At 50.0% G+C, this 13,216-nt stretch overlaps 1 protein-coding gene across 1 annotated transcript in view; it reads right to left on the bottom strand.

Moving 5' to 3' along the window:
* Positions 1-10,587, bottom strand: part of Dapk2 (death associated protein kinase 2) — a 113,188-nt gene extending 102,601 nt beyond the window's left edge. Inside the window, exons 1-2 of the mRNA XM_021172263.2 lie at positions 10,479-10,587; positions 3,294-3,391 (exon numbers count right to left, since the gene is read on the bottom strand). Coding sequence (XP_021027922.1) covers positions 3,294-3,385 — 92 coding nt within the window. The 5' untranslated portion in view covers positions 3,386-3,391; positions 10,479-10,587. The remainder of the gene's footprint in view (positions 1-3,293; positions 3,392-10,478) is intronic.
* Between the last annotated feature and the right edge of the window lie 2,629 nt (positions 10,588-13,216).

The following is a 13,216-nucleotide window of genomic DNA, read 5'->3' as shown; positions in this document are numbered from 1 at the left end:
TCAGATTCCCTGAAACTAACACGACTGACAGTAGTGAGCTGCCTTGCTGTGCTGGGAATTGAACTCGTGCCTTTTGGAAGAGCAGCCAGTGTTCTTAGTCTCTGAGCCATCTCTCCAGCCCCCTAAAATGATAATTTTTAAGAGCAGAGGGGGACAGCAAGGGCAGAAACAAGTCACAGAAGTTGGGTGGATGTCTGGCCTTAGTTTCAGTGTGGTCTGATGCCTGAGATAGGAAACTAGATATTACCTGACATCAAAGAGCCCAGCACAAACAAATTTGAGACAAGCCTAATCTCATGCCTAGCCTCTCCCTGAGCCGCCTGCCCCTCTCTGCTGTCTGGGCCTCCTTAGCTCTCTGAGGAATGTGAACTTCATGCACAAGTAGACACAAAGGAGGAGGGGTGTGTACAAGAGTGAGAAACACCCTTGGCCAGTGAGAGGAAAGATGCAACAATAAAACTAGCTGATAATTTAACATGGTTTTGTTGCTGTTGTTGTGGGGGTTTTTTGTTTTGTTTTGTTTTGTTTCTGTTTGTTTGTTTGTCTGTTTGTCTGTTTTTGAAACAGGGTCTTACCAAGTGAGTGACAGTTGATTTCTAACACACAGAGACCCCCTTCTGCTACTTCCCAAGCACGGAGATTAGGTCGTACGTCATACACCTGGCTGCTTGTTTTGAGACACAGAGGTCTTATTATGTTGCTAGCTTTGACCCCAAACACCTACTCTCAAAGCCAAACAGAAAAGGGGGAAGGAACCAAGTCCCCTACCTTTCATTCTCTCCCGCTCCCCAGACGCATTCAAATAAAGTAAATGGCTTTGTGTCTGTGGGTCTTTATGTTCCTTCAAGGATAGGACCCCAGACTTGATCACCAGCCCCTACCCTCACATACTTTGTGACCTTGGATAAGCCACCAGTCTGAGCTTCATATAAGACAATGGGTTAAATGGGATTCTCTTTATGAGCCTGGCTCCAGTCAGTTTTCCCTGTTCTTCCCCACTGGGAGTTAGGAAGGCCAAACCAGCATCCCTCTAAACACTCTAGGATCAGCAGACAACCTCCAGCATCATGAGCAGGCTGGAGCCGAAGTGTGTTCAGAGCAGTCTCTCTCACCAGCCCATTTTAAATATATCTCCCGTTCTTCTCCTTCAAAGCACCCTGTGCTCTCCCTTCGTATCTGACCTGACCATGACTCATCCTCTGTAAATCTTCTTGTTTGGTGCCTCTCTGCATCAATAAACCCCAGACTACAAGAAGACAGGACACATGTTTTACTTAGTACTGCTTTCAGTCATGCCTGGCACACAGTAGGTCCTCAATATGTAAAGTGAAACGGATCACTCTTTGCAAGTTGATTTGGTTCTGGGCTAAGAGCTTCACTCAGTGGCACAGCACACATCAGAATCCTGTGCTGGGCCCTGCAGCACCTCCTACCCTACCAAAAAACTGTGTGGTATCCTCAAAGTAGCTCTAATTCCAGTCCATTCTATAGCCCCCTGCAGGACCCTTCTCTACTTGAACCTCAGTTACATCTGTCAAATAAGGATCCTGGAAGGAAGGATTCTTAATGGCTCACAGACCTCTAGCCAAGTCCTAGCATGTCTGACCACTCCACAAGTCCCAGTCTCTGTCAACTCCATCAATCTTTGGAGATGGAGAGACCCAGCCCCTACAGCCTGCAAACTCGATTGTCTCCCAGATCTAATAGCTCATGTCCAAAGTGGTGGAGAGGCAAGGCAAGGAGAAGATGACACAAGAATTCCCCAGGAATTCTGGATCCTTCTCCAGGGCCCTTGACCAGCCAACTTCTCAGTTTCTCTGCCCCTCAGACATCAGTCCAGCCCAACTCTGGCCTCGTTGTCAAGCAAGCCTCTATCAGGCTGGAGTTCCAGGGGGGACATATGCATAGTCCCTTGCACATCATTGTACCCCTAGCACAGAACATAGGCATCGGCAAGAACACCAACTCAGACACCCGGGGCAGTTCCTTGCCAGGAGAGGCCAGTTTCCTGTGCTGGAGGGAGGGGAGGGGCAGAAGGGCCTGCAGCAAAGTCACCCTGATTTTTCATTCAGAGGCAAGCTCCAGAAGAGCACCCCAAAGCCTCCACCCTTTATCCTTCTCACACCCCTTTTCTAGGCCCAAGATTAGCAACAGAAGGCTGAGGAGCCTTGAAGTCTGCAGATATTCGCTCCCCACCCAACCAGCCTGGGGAGGGGTTACTCCCTAACCCATGCCCCTGTTGCCTCTCATCTTGGAATAAGGCTCTCTGGCCCTACTTTGTTTGCCTTTAAAACAAGGGATATAAGAATTAGTGCTAATTCAACAGTCAACAGTTCTAAAGAAGGCAAGAAGCTTCCTGCTTTACCTGTCCAGTCCAATAGGCACCCTAAACAGCCCGTGGTTTTGCTCTGTTCTGAGTGCGAAGGTCTAAGATGGTGTTGCCCTGAGAAACATATGTGCGCATGCAAGAACCTTGCTCACACGAGAACGCAGGACAGGTGTGCAGGGACCAACCGGACAGGTTGGAACCTTGGCTTTGTGGCTTGCTGCCCTCAGCAACTTTGAGAAACTCCCTTAAGCCCTACCCTGCCGTCTCCCACCCGTAAGACCAGAGTGAAAGTCACTTCCATCCCCCACATGCTTTTGAGTTCAGAACTTCAGAACTGGTGTTTTGTAACCGCAAAAATACCATCTAAAGAAAACAGCCATTCTTAAAAATGGAAGTCCAGAGGGAAGCTTCAGAAAACCTAGTCTCTCCCTGTACAAAGTAGTGACTTTGAGATGACGGGAGGGTTAGTACAGCCCTACTCTGGGCTGAGCAAACACAACTCAGATCCCAGAAACTTCCTGACGAGGCTGGTGTGGCTGTTACTCAATACAAATCCCTTTTCGGGAGGATTACTTCACCTCCCATTCAGACTCCAGCTTTCAAAAGAAAATCCTGGGAAACCATGGGGAATCCCAATGGGGCACGGAGAACAGAACCGATGGGTCAGATGTCCAGCCAGCCTGGAGAGGGGCTTTGGGGTGGGGGTGGGGGGAGAGTGATGGATACATGAAGACTCCCCTGAGTGGGCAGTTAGAGTATATAGAAATCACAGCCTCAAGCTGCACACCTCTACTGTCATGAGACACATGATCTGCAGAGTCACCCATGAGGATGAATAAACCTCGGGCCTGTTTTGCAAGCCTCCCGACAGCCCTGTGACAAGCCCAGCTTTACAACAGCAACCGACCCAGAGAAGAGTGTGTCTGTCCGTGCACACCCCTCCTCCTCTCACGAAACCTCTTACCTGCCCAGCTCCTCTCCGATGTCATAAAAGTCCTCCACCTTCTGCTGTTTGAACGTCTCCATATTTGGGCTCCTCATCGAGGCCTGGACCATACAATCCTGAAATGGAAAGAAACCGAAGCTTAGGATGGCCAAGCACAAGCCTAAGAGTCTGAGTTTGGAACGCAACCAACTGCAAAGGGCAAAACGGTTTAAGTTGCCCACAGCTTGATTCCATAGGAATGGGTCCGTGCTGATGCCGCATGCCAGGGGTTCTCACCTGTGGGTCCTGACCCCTTTGGCGGGGGGTGTCACATATCAGATATACTGCATACTACACATTTACATTATGATTCATAACAGTAGCAAAATTACAGTTATAAAGGAACAATGAAATAATTTTATGGAGTCACCATAACATGAGGAACTATATTAAAGGGTGGTAGCATTGGGAAGGTTGAGAACCACTGATGTATAATGTCCTGGCTAGTTTTCAACTTTACACGAGCACAAGACATCTGAAAAGAGGGAACCTCAATTGAGAAAATGCCTTCATAAGAGTGAACCTCAATTGAGAAAATGCCTCCATAAGATCTGGCTTTAAGGCATTTTTCTAGTTCGTGATTGATGGTGGAGGGTCCAGCCCATTGCAGGTGGTGGCATCCCTGGGCTGGTGATCCTGGGTTCTACAAGAAAGCAGGGGCTGGTGAGATGGCTCAGTGGGTAAGAGCACCCGACTGCTCTTCCAAAGGTCCAGAGTTCAAATCCCAGCAACCACATGGTGGCTCGCAACCATCCGTAACGAGATCTGGCGCCCTCTTCTGGAGTGTCTGAAGACAGCTACAGTGTCTTACATATAATAAATAAATAAATCTTTAAAAAAAAAAAAAAAAAGAAAGCAGGCGGAGCAAGCCATGGTGAGCAAGCCAATAAGTAGCTCCCCTCCATAGCCTCTGCATCAGCTGCTGTCTTCAGGATCCTGCCCTGTTTGAGTTCTTGTCTTAACTTCCTTCAGTGATGAACAGATGTGGAAGTGTAAGCTGGCTAAACCCTTTCCTTCCCAAGTTTCTTTGGTCATGGTGTTTTATCACAACAATAGTAACTCTAAGACATATAGGTTTTATTCCTCTCTTAAGTTTTATTTTATTAATATTTATATGTATGTTTTGGTTTATGGGTATGAGCACACAAGTGCAGGCCAGAAGAGGATGTCAGATGCCCATGAGCTGGAGTTACAGCCAGTTGTGAACCACTTCATATGTGTTCTGGGAACTCAACACAGGTCTTCTGGAAGGGAGAGAGCACTTAATAACTAAGCCATCTCTCCAAAGCTACTATTTTATTTTTATTTTATTTTATTTTTGGACACGGGGTCTTGCTATGAGCCTCTGTTGGTCTACAATTCATTGGCTGGCCTCAAATTTGTAGTAATTCTCCTGCCTCAGCATCTCCAGTGCTGACATCATAAGCATGTACCACCACCACACCTGTGTCCTATTTCTGAAATAGAAAAAGAGCCCTTCCTGCTTGTTCAGATCTGTCTGAAGAAGTTCACGGAGAAACAGAACCACAGGAACTTCAGCTATTTATTCTTACTAAATTCAGCTTTCCTTGGACAAGAGGTGTCTGTCTGCAGCTGGGAATCTATGACCCCATAACTGAGAGGCATGGGGGGAATCAAGGATTCAAGGCCAGTCTGGACAAAACAGTGAAACCCTGCCTCAAAAAATCAAGAGCTGGGCTGGGGAGAAGGCTCAGTGGTTATGAGCACTTGTTGTTCTTCCAGAGGACTCAGGTTCCATTCCCAGCACCCACATAGTGGGCCACAATCACATATAACTCCAGTTCCAGGGGATCTGATGCCCTCTTCTGGCCTCACCTAGCACTGTGCACCTGTGATATGCAGACACCCATGCAAGCAAAACACCTCTACACATAAAATAATATCCCTACAGCCAATATATGGTGATACAACTCAGGGGTAGACTATTTGCCCAACATGGGAAGCCCAGTTTTGTTTGGGTAAACCATTTAAGTTACCAGACATTGTGTGTGTGCTTTCCCATCTGTAAAATGGGGCCAATACTGTAAAAAAATCAAATTCAAGTCCATCAAACTGTTTTGTGAGTGATTAGGAGCTGAGGAAAGACAAGGGGTTATCATGACCTCAGCTTCCTTGGGGGCAATGCCACCCGATGGCGAGTCTGAACGGATTGGTAATGTTCACTCATCACCTCCTAGGGAATATGGGTGGGGATGGAATGACAAATTAAAACAGCACCAGGAGTCAGGAGCCTCGGGTGCTGGTTCCAGCGCTACCCACATCTAGCTCGGTGACCTCATCCCTTGGCAAAGGAACCCTGTTTCTTCATCTGCCTGCGCGGGGCAACTCAGCAGAAGACACGGGGCAGTCTGTGCCACAGGGGATCCTCACCCTGGGGCTTGTAACTCCCCCTGTGATCTCCTTCCCAAAGGACAGCACCCTGCAGGCAGGGCCCACTATAGAGATAAGACCAGCTGCCGATGGATGGGTCACTCAAAGATCCTTAGCAAAGGTCTCCTTCGCCTATTTTGGCTAGCATGGGCAGCCTCTCTTCTGCCTGTCAATCAAATGCCAACCACACTCAGTCCGTGACCCTGAAAAACTCTCCTCTCTAGGTTTAGAGGGACTGTCACATAAGATAGGTCTCACCAACATCAAGAGACTGGGGCTCTTGCAGATGTCAATGGATGTATACATTTCTCCTTCTCACAAACAAGAGCCCCATTACCAAAATGTCTCCTCCTTCAATTCTTCTGCCCAAGCACACAGACCTTTGAGACCCTTAGACAGAGCTGGCCTGGCTCCTGGATCTCACTTTCAGGGTCACCTGCCTGTGGGCACCCATGACCCTTCATGGATCCTCCTTCTTCATGCCCACTGTGTACTCAGGGAGGGCCGGAGTGTGCACAGATACTAAAATGAGCAAGCCTAGACACAGGACTAGGTTGGTGTGGATTATCCCTTTAACCCATAGCAGGCTGGCACTCTTTCTCATCCTCGTCTGTAAATAGAGACACCCCTTTCATCCCTAGCATCTACTTCACACACCAGCATGGGAGCCACTGGAGCAGGGGGAGATGTAAGGTACTGTACAAGTAAGGAGGAGGATGGTTTTACTGTCATAGCCCAGGCCACTGTGTCTCTGCTTCCCATGGCCATGGAGACATTCACATTCCCTTCTCAGGAACAGGTTTCGGCATCCCCTTAGCAAGGTTGACTCAACCAGGATCAGAAGCTGAACCTGTCTTCACTTTCAATATCCCCCGCCAGCCTCCTGAAACCGACACTCATTCCAAACAAACCATTCATCGACTCTCAGGGAAGGGCACCAATCCCCATAGATAGAGAAAAGCAGAAAGACCCACCCCACCCCACCCCCAATTTTGTTGGCAGGAACACAAAGCATGGTCCCAGGAGAGCTATGAGCTTCCCTTTGGTGATAGGCCAGCTCCACTTGCCAATCGGGGCTGAGCTGAATTCAGAGAAACCCCCCAGTTTCCCCCAGACGTGGCCAGGGGTAGCGTGGAGGGCATGAGGACTCCGTGACAGATCAACTCTCCATTCCACATATCATACATTACAGTCATAGAGTATGATATTCCACATATCATACACTACAGTCACAGCGGACCATTCCTGTTCACTTGGTTCATCCCGCCATGTCTCGCCTCTGGGAGGGCTCTTTCCATGGGAAGCCCAGTGGACAGCTGCCCCATGCTCTTAGGGTCTAGGCGCCCCAGTGCCACTTTCTCTGTGAAGCTCCACGACCCTGTTCTTCCCCTCTTCAAATTCTAGAAAAAGTCTCTTACTAGGATTAGGTTAGAATTTTCTCATTCTGGTTCATAATCTGTGCCTGACTCAAAAAGAAAGACGAGGCTGGAGAGACAGCTCTGTGGTTAAGGACGCTGACTGCTCTTGCAAAGGACCTGGGTTCGATTCCCAGCATCCACATGATGGTTCACAACCATCTGAAATTGCCATTTCAGGGGAACTGGCACCCTCTTCTGGCTTCCACAAGCACTGGGCACAAATGTGGCAGACATACATACAGGGAAAACACTCATACACAGAAAATAAAAATAAATTTTGAAGAAAGAGAGAGATCCAGCCGCACAGGCTTGGATTCAAATCCCAGTTCTGTTACTTACGACCACATTGCCCTTAACTGAACACAAGATAGTTTTTCTGGGCTTCAAACTAACATCCATGGAAAACAGCCCTAGTAACCGTACTGCGGGGTGAGTGTGTAGAGCAACCAGAACACCTAGACACTGCCAGGCCGTGCACACCTCGAAACATCACTCTAAATACTGTGGAACCATCTCTGTGAACGCACTGGGAGGAACACATGCAGCAAGAATGGTCCATGTGGGCTGGTGAGATGGCTCAGTGGGTAAGAGCACCCGACTGCTCTTCCGAAGGTCCGAAGTTCAAATCCCCAACAAGGAGTCACTATACAATAGGGTGGAGCATGAAGCACGAAGAGCAAAAGAAACCAGGTCCCACAAAAAGATCTTACGCTGTTTGGTTCAATTTGGAGAAGACTTATCCACAGGGTGGAGGAGATATCTCAGTTATCAGTTACTTTTATAGAAAGCCCTAGTTTCCATCCCCAGTGCCAAACGCACTGGGGATGGTTGGCACACACCTGTAATCCCAGCACTCAAGATGTGCCTTGAGTTTCAGGCCAGTGTGGGCTATAGGGTAAGACCCTATTTCCAAGAAGAAAACGAAATGGAAAAATAAAAGTGTTGGGGATACAGCTCAGTCTGTAGAGTGCTTGCCTAACAGACACAAAGCAGCCTTGGCTTCGATCCTCAGCACTCCATAAACCAGGCATGGTGGCTCATAGCTATAATCTCAGCACTCCAGAGGTAGAGGCAGGGGAACCAGAAGTTCAAAGTCATCCTCGTCTACATAACGAGTGCAAGGCCAGCCTTGGATATATGAGGTCCTTGAGTGAGAGGCATGGAGTAAACTAATATCTACTTTATTTTTTTAGACTATTTTTGTAGGATTATTTCTCTGTAGGTGAATGGTTGTTTTGCCTGGATGTGTGTCTATGCACCACATGTCTGTGGTGCCCAAAGAGGCCAGAAGAGGGCATCAGATCCTCTGAACTGAAGTTACAGATGATCATGAGCCACCATGTTGGTGCTGAACACTGAACCCAGGTCCTCTGGAAGAGCAGTCAGTGCTCTTAACCACTGGGTCATCTCTCCAACACCTTAACAAAGATCTTTCTTATAAGTAAGATGACATATGTGAAATGCTTTTGGAGCCTCACTAAGGCAAAGGGTGTAATATTCTCACCTCTGTTCTCTAGGGAGTAGCTAATATAAGCAGGTACTATAAGGTAATATAAGATGGTAATTTCCAGTTAGGGCCCAGCCTTCTTGCTCATGGCTACAGCTCAGATACTCCATACGGTATCAAACACCTGTGGCAGCTCATCGCCCTTCCATCACATCACACCTCCACAAGATCAATTCTCATTTAAATTGAAAAATTCTCAGAGTCAAGTGCAGCAACTCGAAGGTAGAATTATAACCACCGACTTTGAGAAGCTGAAAACCACATACCAGAAACAAGGCACATGACTATGTCTTTTGACCCGAGACTGGGCTACCTTGCAAAGATGACGTGCATCTGGACGCCCACATTTCTCCCAAGGTGGCCCTGGGAATTCTCCTTCCTACCCATGGCCTTAATGCCAAGCAACACTCTAGGAGGTAACATAGACTTCCTGGGACCCCACAGAAAGGGACCTCCCAGTTACCTTTCCAGTTTACGCTCTTCCTCAGAAGTCAGCAGGCTGAGGAAGTGATACAGAGCACTCCCATCCCACGGCATCCTTGCTGTGGATCAGGGTTTGGGGTAAAAACTTAACATCGAAACAAAAGTCTGAACCCACTGGGATCCGGTCTAAGTCATGTGTTTGACAAAAGGAGAAATTTGAGGTCCAGAGAGGGAAAGGGACCTCTCCACCATGGCACAGCTAGGCCATCAAACTTCCCAGGGCTTCTCTTGATACCCACACAACTCCTCCACGGATGGCTCAGGACTGGAAAGCCAGTGGCTTCTGAGAGAACAGTTCCAAGGAGAAGGTGCCCAGGTTTGGCAGGGATAGGCAGTGGTTTGGAACACATGCGTGCTCATGCACACACACACACACACACACACACACACACACACACACACACGAAGAATCCTCAGACTCAGGTCTGGGGAAACTGCCAGCAGTGCCAGCAGAAGGGAGGAGACTCTAGCATCACAGAACCCCTTTGGACGATCCCTGATAAGAATGTTGGGGCTCAGAAGGTCAGCCACCTCCCTGAGTTGACATGAGAAAAACTCAGTCTTTTGATAAAAGGTTCAGCTTCTTTGGGCAGCTGGATTGTTTGCCCCCCACGTCTAACAGAATAGAAGGCTCTAGAGAAGCTGTCAGGGTTGGCTGGTTTATTCCCTCCAGCAGGTAGTTTGTTGTCCCAGGGCAACAGATACCCATCCATTCCTGACACTTCAGTCAAGCCTCCGAAGACAGCTACTGGTCTATCAATACCATGACTTCAGATGCCAAAAACTTAACAGTGGGCAGGTGGAGAGAAAACAAGGAGGGCTTTGAACGCAACTCTGAAGCAGTCAAGGTACCAGCCGCTTTTAGTCAACAAAATCCCCCTAGGATGCCAAGACAGTTAGTTGGGAACTAGTGTCAGAAACCAAAAGAGCTGCCCCCAGCTGCCTTTAGATGACAGGGAACCAGGGAGTGTCCCTCCACCTGCCCGCAGCTGTTAGGCCACACTGGAGGTTCATTTCACAGGAAGCAACCTCCCGGGCCGAGGCGGGGAGGAGGAGGTGTGAGCCCACAGTGGCTGGGCTTGTCTCTCTCCTACTGGGGACTGGCCCCCTTTTGAGGGGGCCAAACTTGATGCATGGTTGTTTCCATTCTCCTGCCCAGATGTCAGGCCTCTGTCCGTCACTCCCCACCCCGTCTCTGGGACCAGAGTGTCAAGCTTAGGAGGCACCCCGAGGTAGCAGCCTGCAGACTGGCCTCCGGGTGCCGTCCCAGCGCACAAACCACAGAACGGCTATATCCTAGACAGGCAAAGCCCGGCCACCCCAGCCACTGCTGCCGTCGAATCCCGCGGCCCGGGCGCTACTCACGGCGAGAGGCTGCGCTGCATGTGCGGAGGGCTGGACGTGCACCGGGGCGCGACGGGGTGCGCGGCGCTCCCCTCTGCTCTGCTCCCTGCGCCCGGCGTCCGCCCGCAGAGCCGCCGAGGAGCCGAGGGGGCGGAGCGGCCAGCCCCGTCCCAGGCGCCGGCTGGAGGCGCGCCCGGACACTCGGCCCGGAGCTCAGGGCGCCCCCTGCTGGAACCCCCGCGGGACCGCCCCGAGGTGAAGACTTGGATGCTCAGGGGTTCCCTCGTCCCTTCCCGCCCTGTCTCTCACATGCTGTGCCACCTGGAGCGAATCAACTTGAGTAAGCTAATGATCAACGCACTTCACAACCCAGCACAACTGCCAGAGAACAGTATTTCTCTGCCCTTCGTCCCCACCCACGCACACCCTGACTGATCAGATTCTCTGGGGACCTCGCTCACACAAGGGTAGAAAGCTCTCATGTGCCCCACTCATCCCCGGCCCAACTTGAAGACTGCCCGCATTTGCCCTATCACCACGCCAACCCTGGCACCATTCTTAAGTGTAGTCCGTGTATCACCATTAAGCCTGTCTTAATGAAGGACTTGGGAGTTGATTCTCTCTTCCTTTTGCAAATTATCAGAAGGAGAAAATATCAGTGGTAGCGTTGGTGGCTGGAAACAAAACTAAAGTTCAATGGTCTCCATTCAAGACCAGAGGCATTTTACGGACGGCCACCTAGAGCCTCCAGCCCTAAGTCACTGTGACAGCTAACACTGTAAATGTGGCTGGATTTACAATCAGTCATTCAGGAGATAAACCTCTGGGTATGCCTATAGGAATTTCTAGATTATGTTTCCAGAGCTTTAGTGAGACCAGCCCTAGATGTGCACAGCAATGGTCCACGGGCTGGGGGTCCAGGAATAAAAAAAAAAAAAATCGGTGAGGAGAAACTGGCTAGTGAGGGCTGCTCTTCTCTGACCATTGCTGCAATATCTGGGACAGCCTCCGGGAAGACCCCAGACCTTCGCGTGTGACCTTTCAGATCTGTGCAGTTTAGAGGGCTCTCCTTGAACAGAGAACCAGGATTCACCTCATATTTCCTCTCCCTCTCCCTCTCCCACTCCCTGACTCCACCCACATCACTTACACTGGGACCTGTAGGGTGGTTCTGTCCATCCGGAGTTGTTAAACTCTCGGGAACTTCTGTGACACAGACTGAGGACCCCTTGACTTTCAGAGACATGGAGAAAGGAATACATCGTCCCCAAGTCTCCCGAACTGCAAGCACAACTGAGCCTTTGCTCTGTGCAAGATGATTTAAGGGGCTCCAGTGGGAGTGTCGGAGGAGCTGGAAGACTCTGTAGGATGTCAACAGAAACCTGCAGGAACAGAGGCCCCAGTGGCAGGCGGCAAAGAGCTGTCACAACCGGCCTATGCCAAAGTACACTTGGTGTCTAATGAGTTGGCAGAACCTAATGACCTCCTGACACATACGCAGGGTAGGGATGAAGGTGGTGTATGTGCTGGCCATGCCAGATGACACTGGGGTCCATGTGTATGATGATTGCTAAGTGAAGAACTATGGGAGTGTAGATCCATGCTTGGAGTTTACTTACTGTGTGACCTCAGGCAGATGCCTTGATTTCTTTGTGTCGCATCCTCGGAAGCCAAATGGATAGCATGTTTGCTTTGTTTTCAACACCTTTGAAAGTCTTAGGTCAGTGCCTTGCCCTGCACTAAGGGGTCAGTGAGTATTAGCTACCTCTGTAATTCTGTAAATGTCTCGATGTAAGCTCCCTTGGGGAGAAGGTGCACCTTACTCACCTTTGTACCTACCCCACCCTGACCCTGCCCAGAGTAGGTTCTTAGGCAGGACCAAATAAAGTCTGCAGTGTAGACTTCTTGGCAATGGGTCCAGGGTTGACGCCTCTCCTAGACTACCAGTCAGGTCAGGTAGTTCCTCCACAGCTGGTCCTTGGCCTGGGTGGCCAGACATAGGAACCCTCCTCTTCCCAAGGGTGGACTGGTGACATGGCTTTCTAGGCCCGCCTGCCCAGCCCCTGCCCTCTGTTCTTCTATACCCAATCATGCAGGATTTGGGTGTGGAGCAAGCTGTATCAGAGCTCTTCCTGCTTCCTCAGGAGGAGGGCCAGAGGCATTTGTAACAACCTTACCTGACTGGGGCAAGGCCTTGGGCCCACCATGGGAGGGGCAGGAAGAGGAGAGAAAGGAGGCAGAGGCTGGGTGACTGGGAGGACAGGGGCTTCCTGGACTTGTGTGTAGGCTGCCTCACTTTGCAAGCATCGCAGGGTACTGACTGGGGGGAAAGGGGAGGCCCAGTGCTTAAGAGTCAGCTCTATCCTGTGAGGAGCCTGGAGAGAAAGGAAAACCTGGAGTCAAGCTTGAAAGAAGAGCTGTTCTGGCAGGAAGGACCAGAAGAGAACAAGGGGGCACCAAAAAAAGGGGGGCACCTCTATGTGCATATAAAGGGCTCTGGGTGGGAAACCACCTGTCAGGGCCTGCCCAGACTCCCTGACCAGTAGAGGGGCCGTGGGGAGGGATCGTGACCCAGGCATTAACCTCCTGCTTAGGGTGGAGGCTGGTGATACAGGACTTAGCCAAGGCCCCCGACCTATGGCTACTCCCTGAGGAGTAACACAGGCCGTTTGTGTCCTACCACTTCCCTTCTTGAAGGCCTGGTTGCCTCATTTGTGAAATAAGAGTAACTGTACCTTCAGAGCTGATGTTAGGAACAG

The sequence above is a fragment of the Mus caroli genome, unplaced genomic scaffold (genome assembly GCF_978045245.1).
Source record: "Mus caroli unplaced genomic scaffold, Mus_caroli_1 scaffold_11, whole genome shotgun sequence".
NCBI lineage: Eukaryota > Metazoa > Chordata > Mammalia > Rodentia > Muridae > Mus > Mus caroli.
Note: the sequence above shows the minus strand (reverse complement) of the source record. Positions and strands in the feature narration are given on the sequence as shown.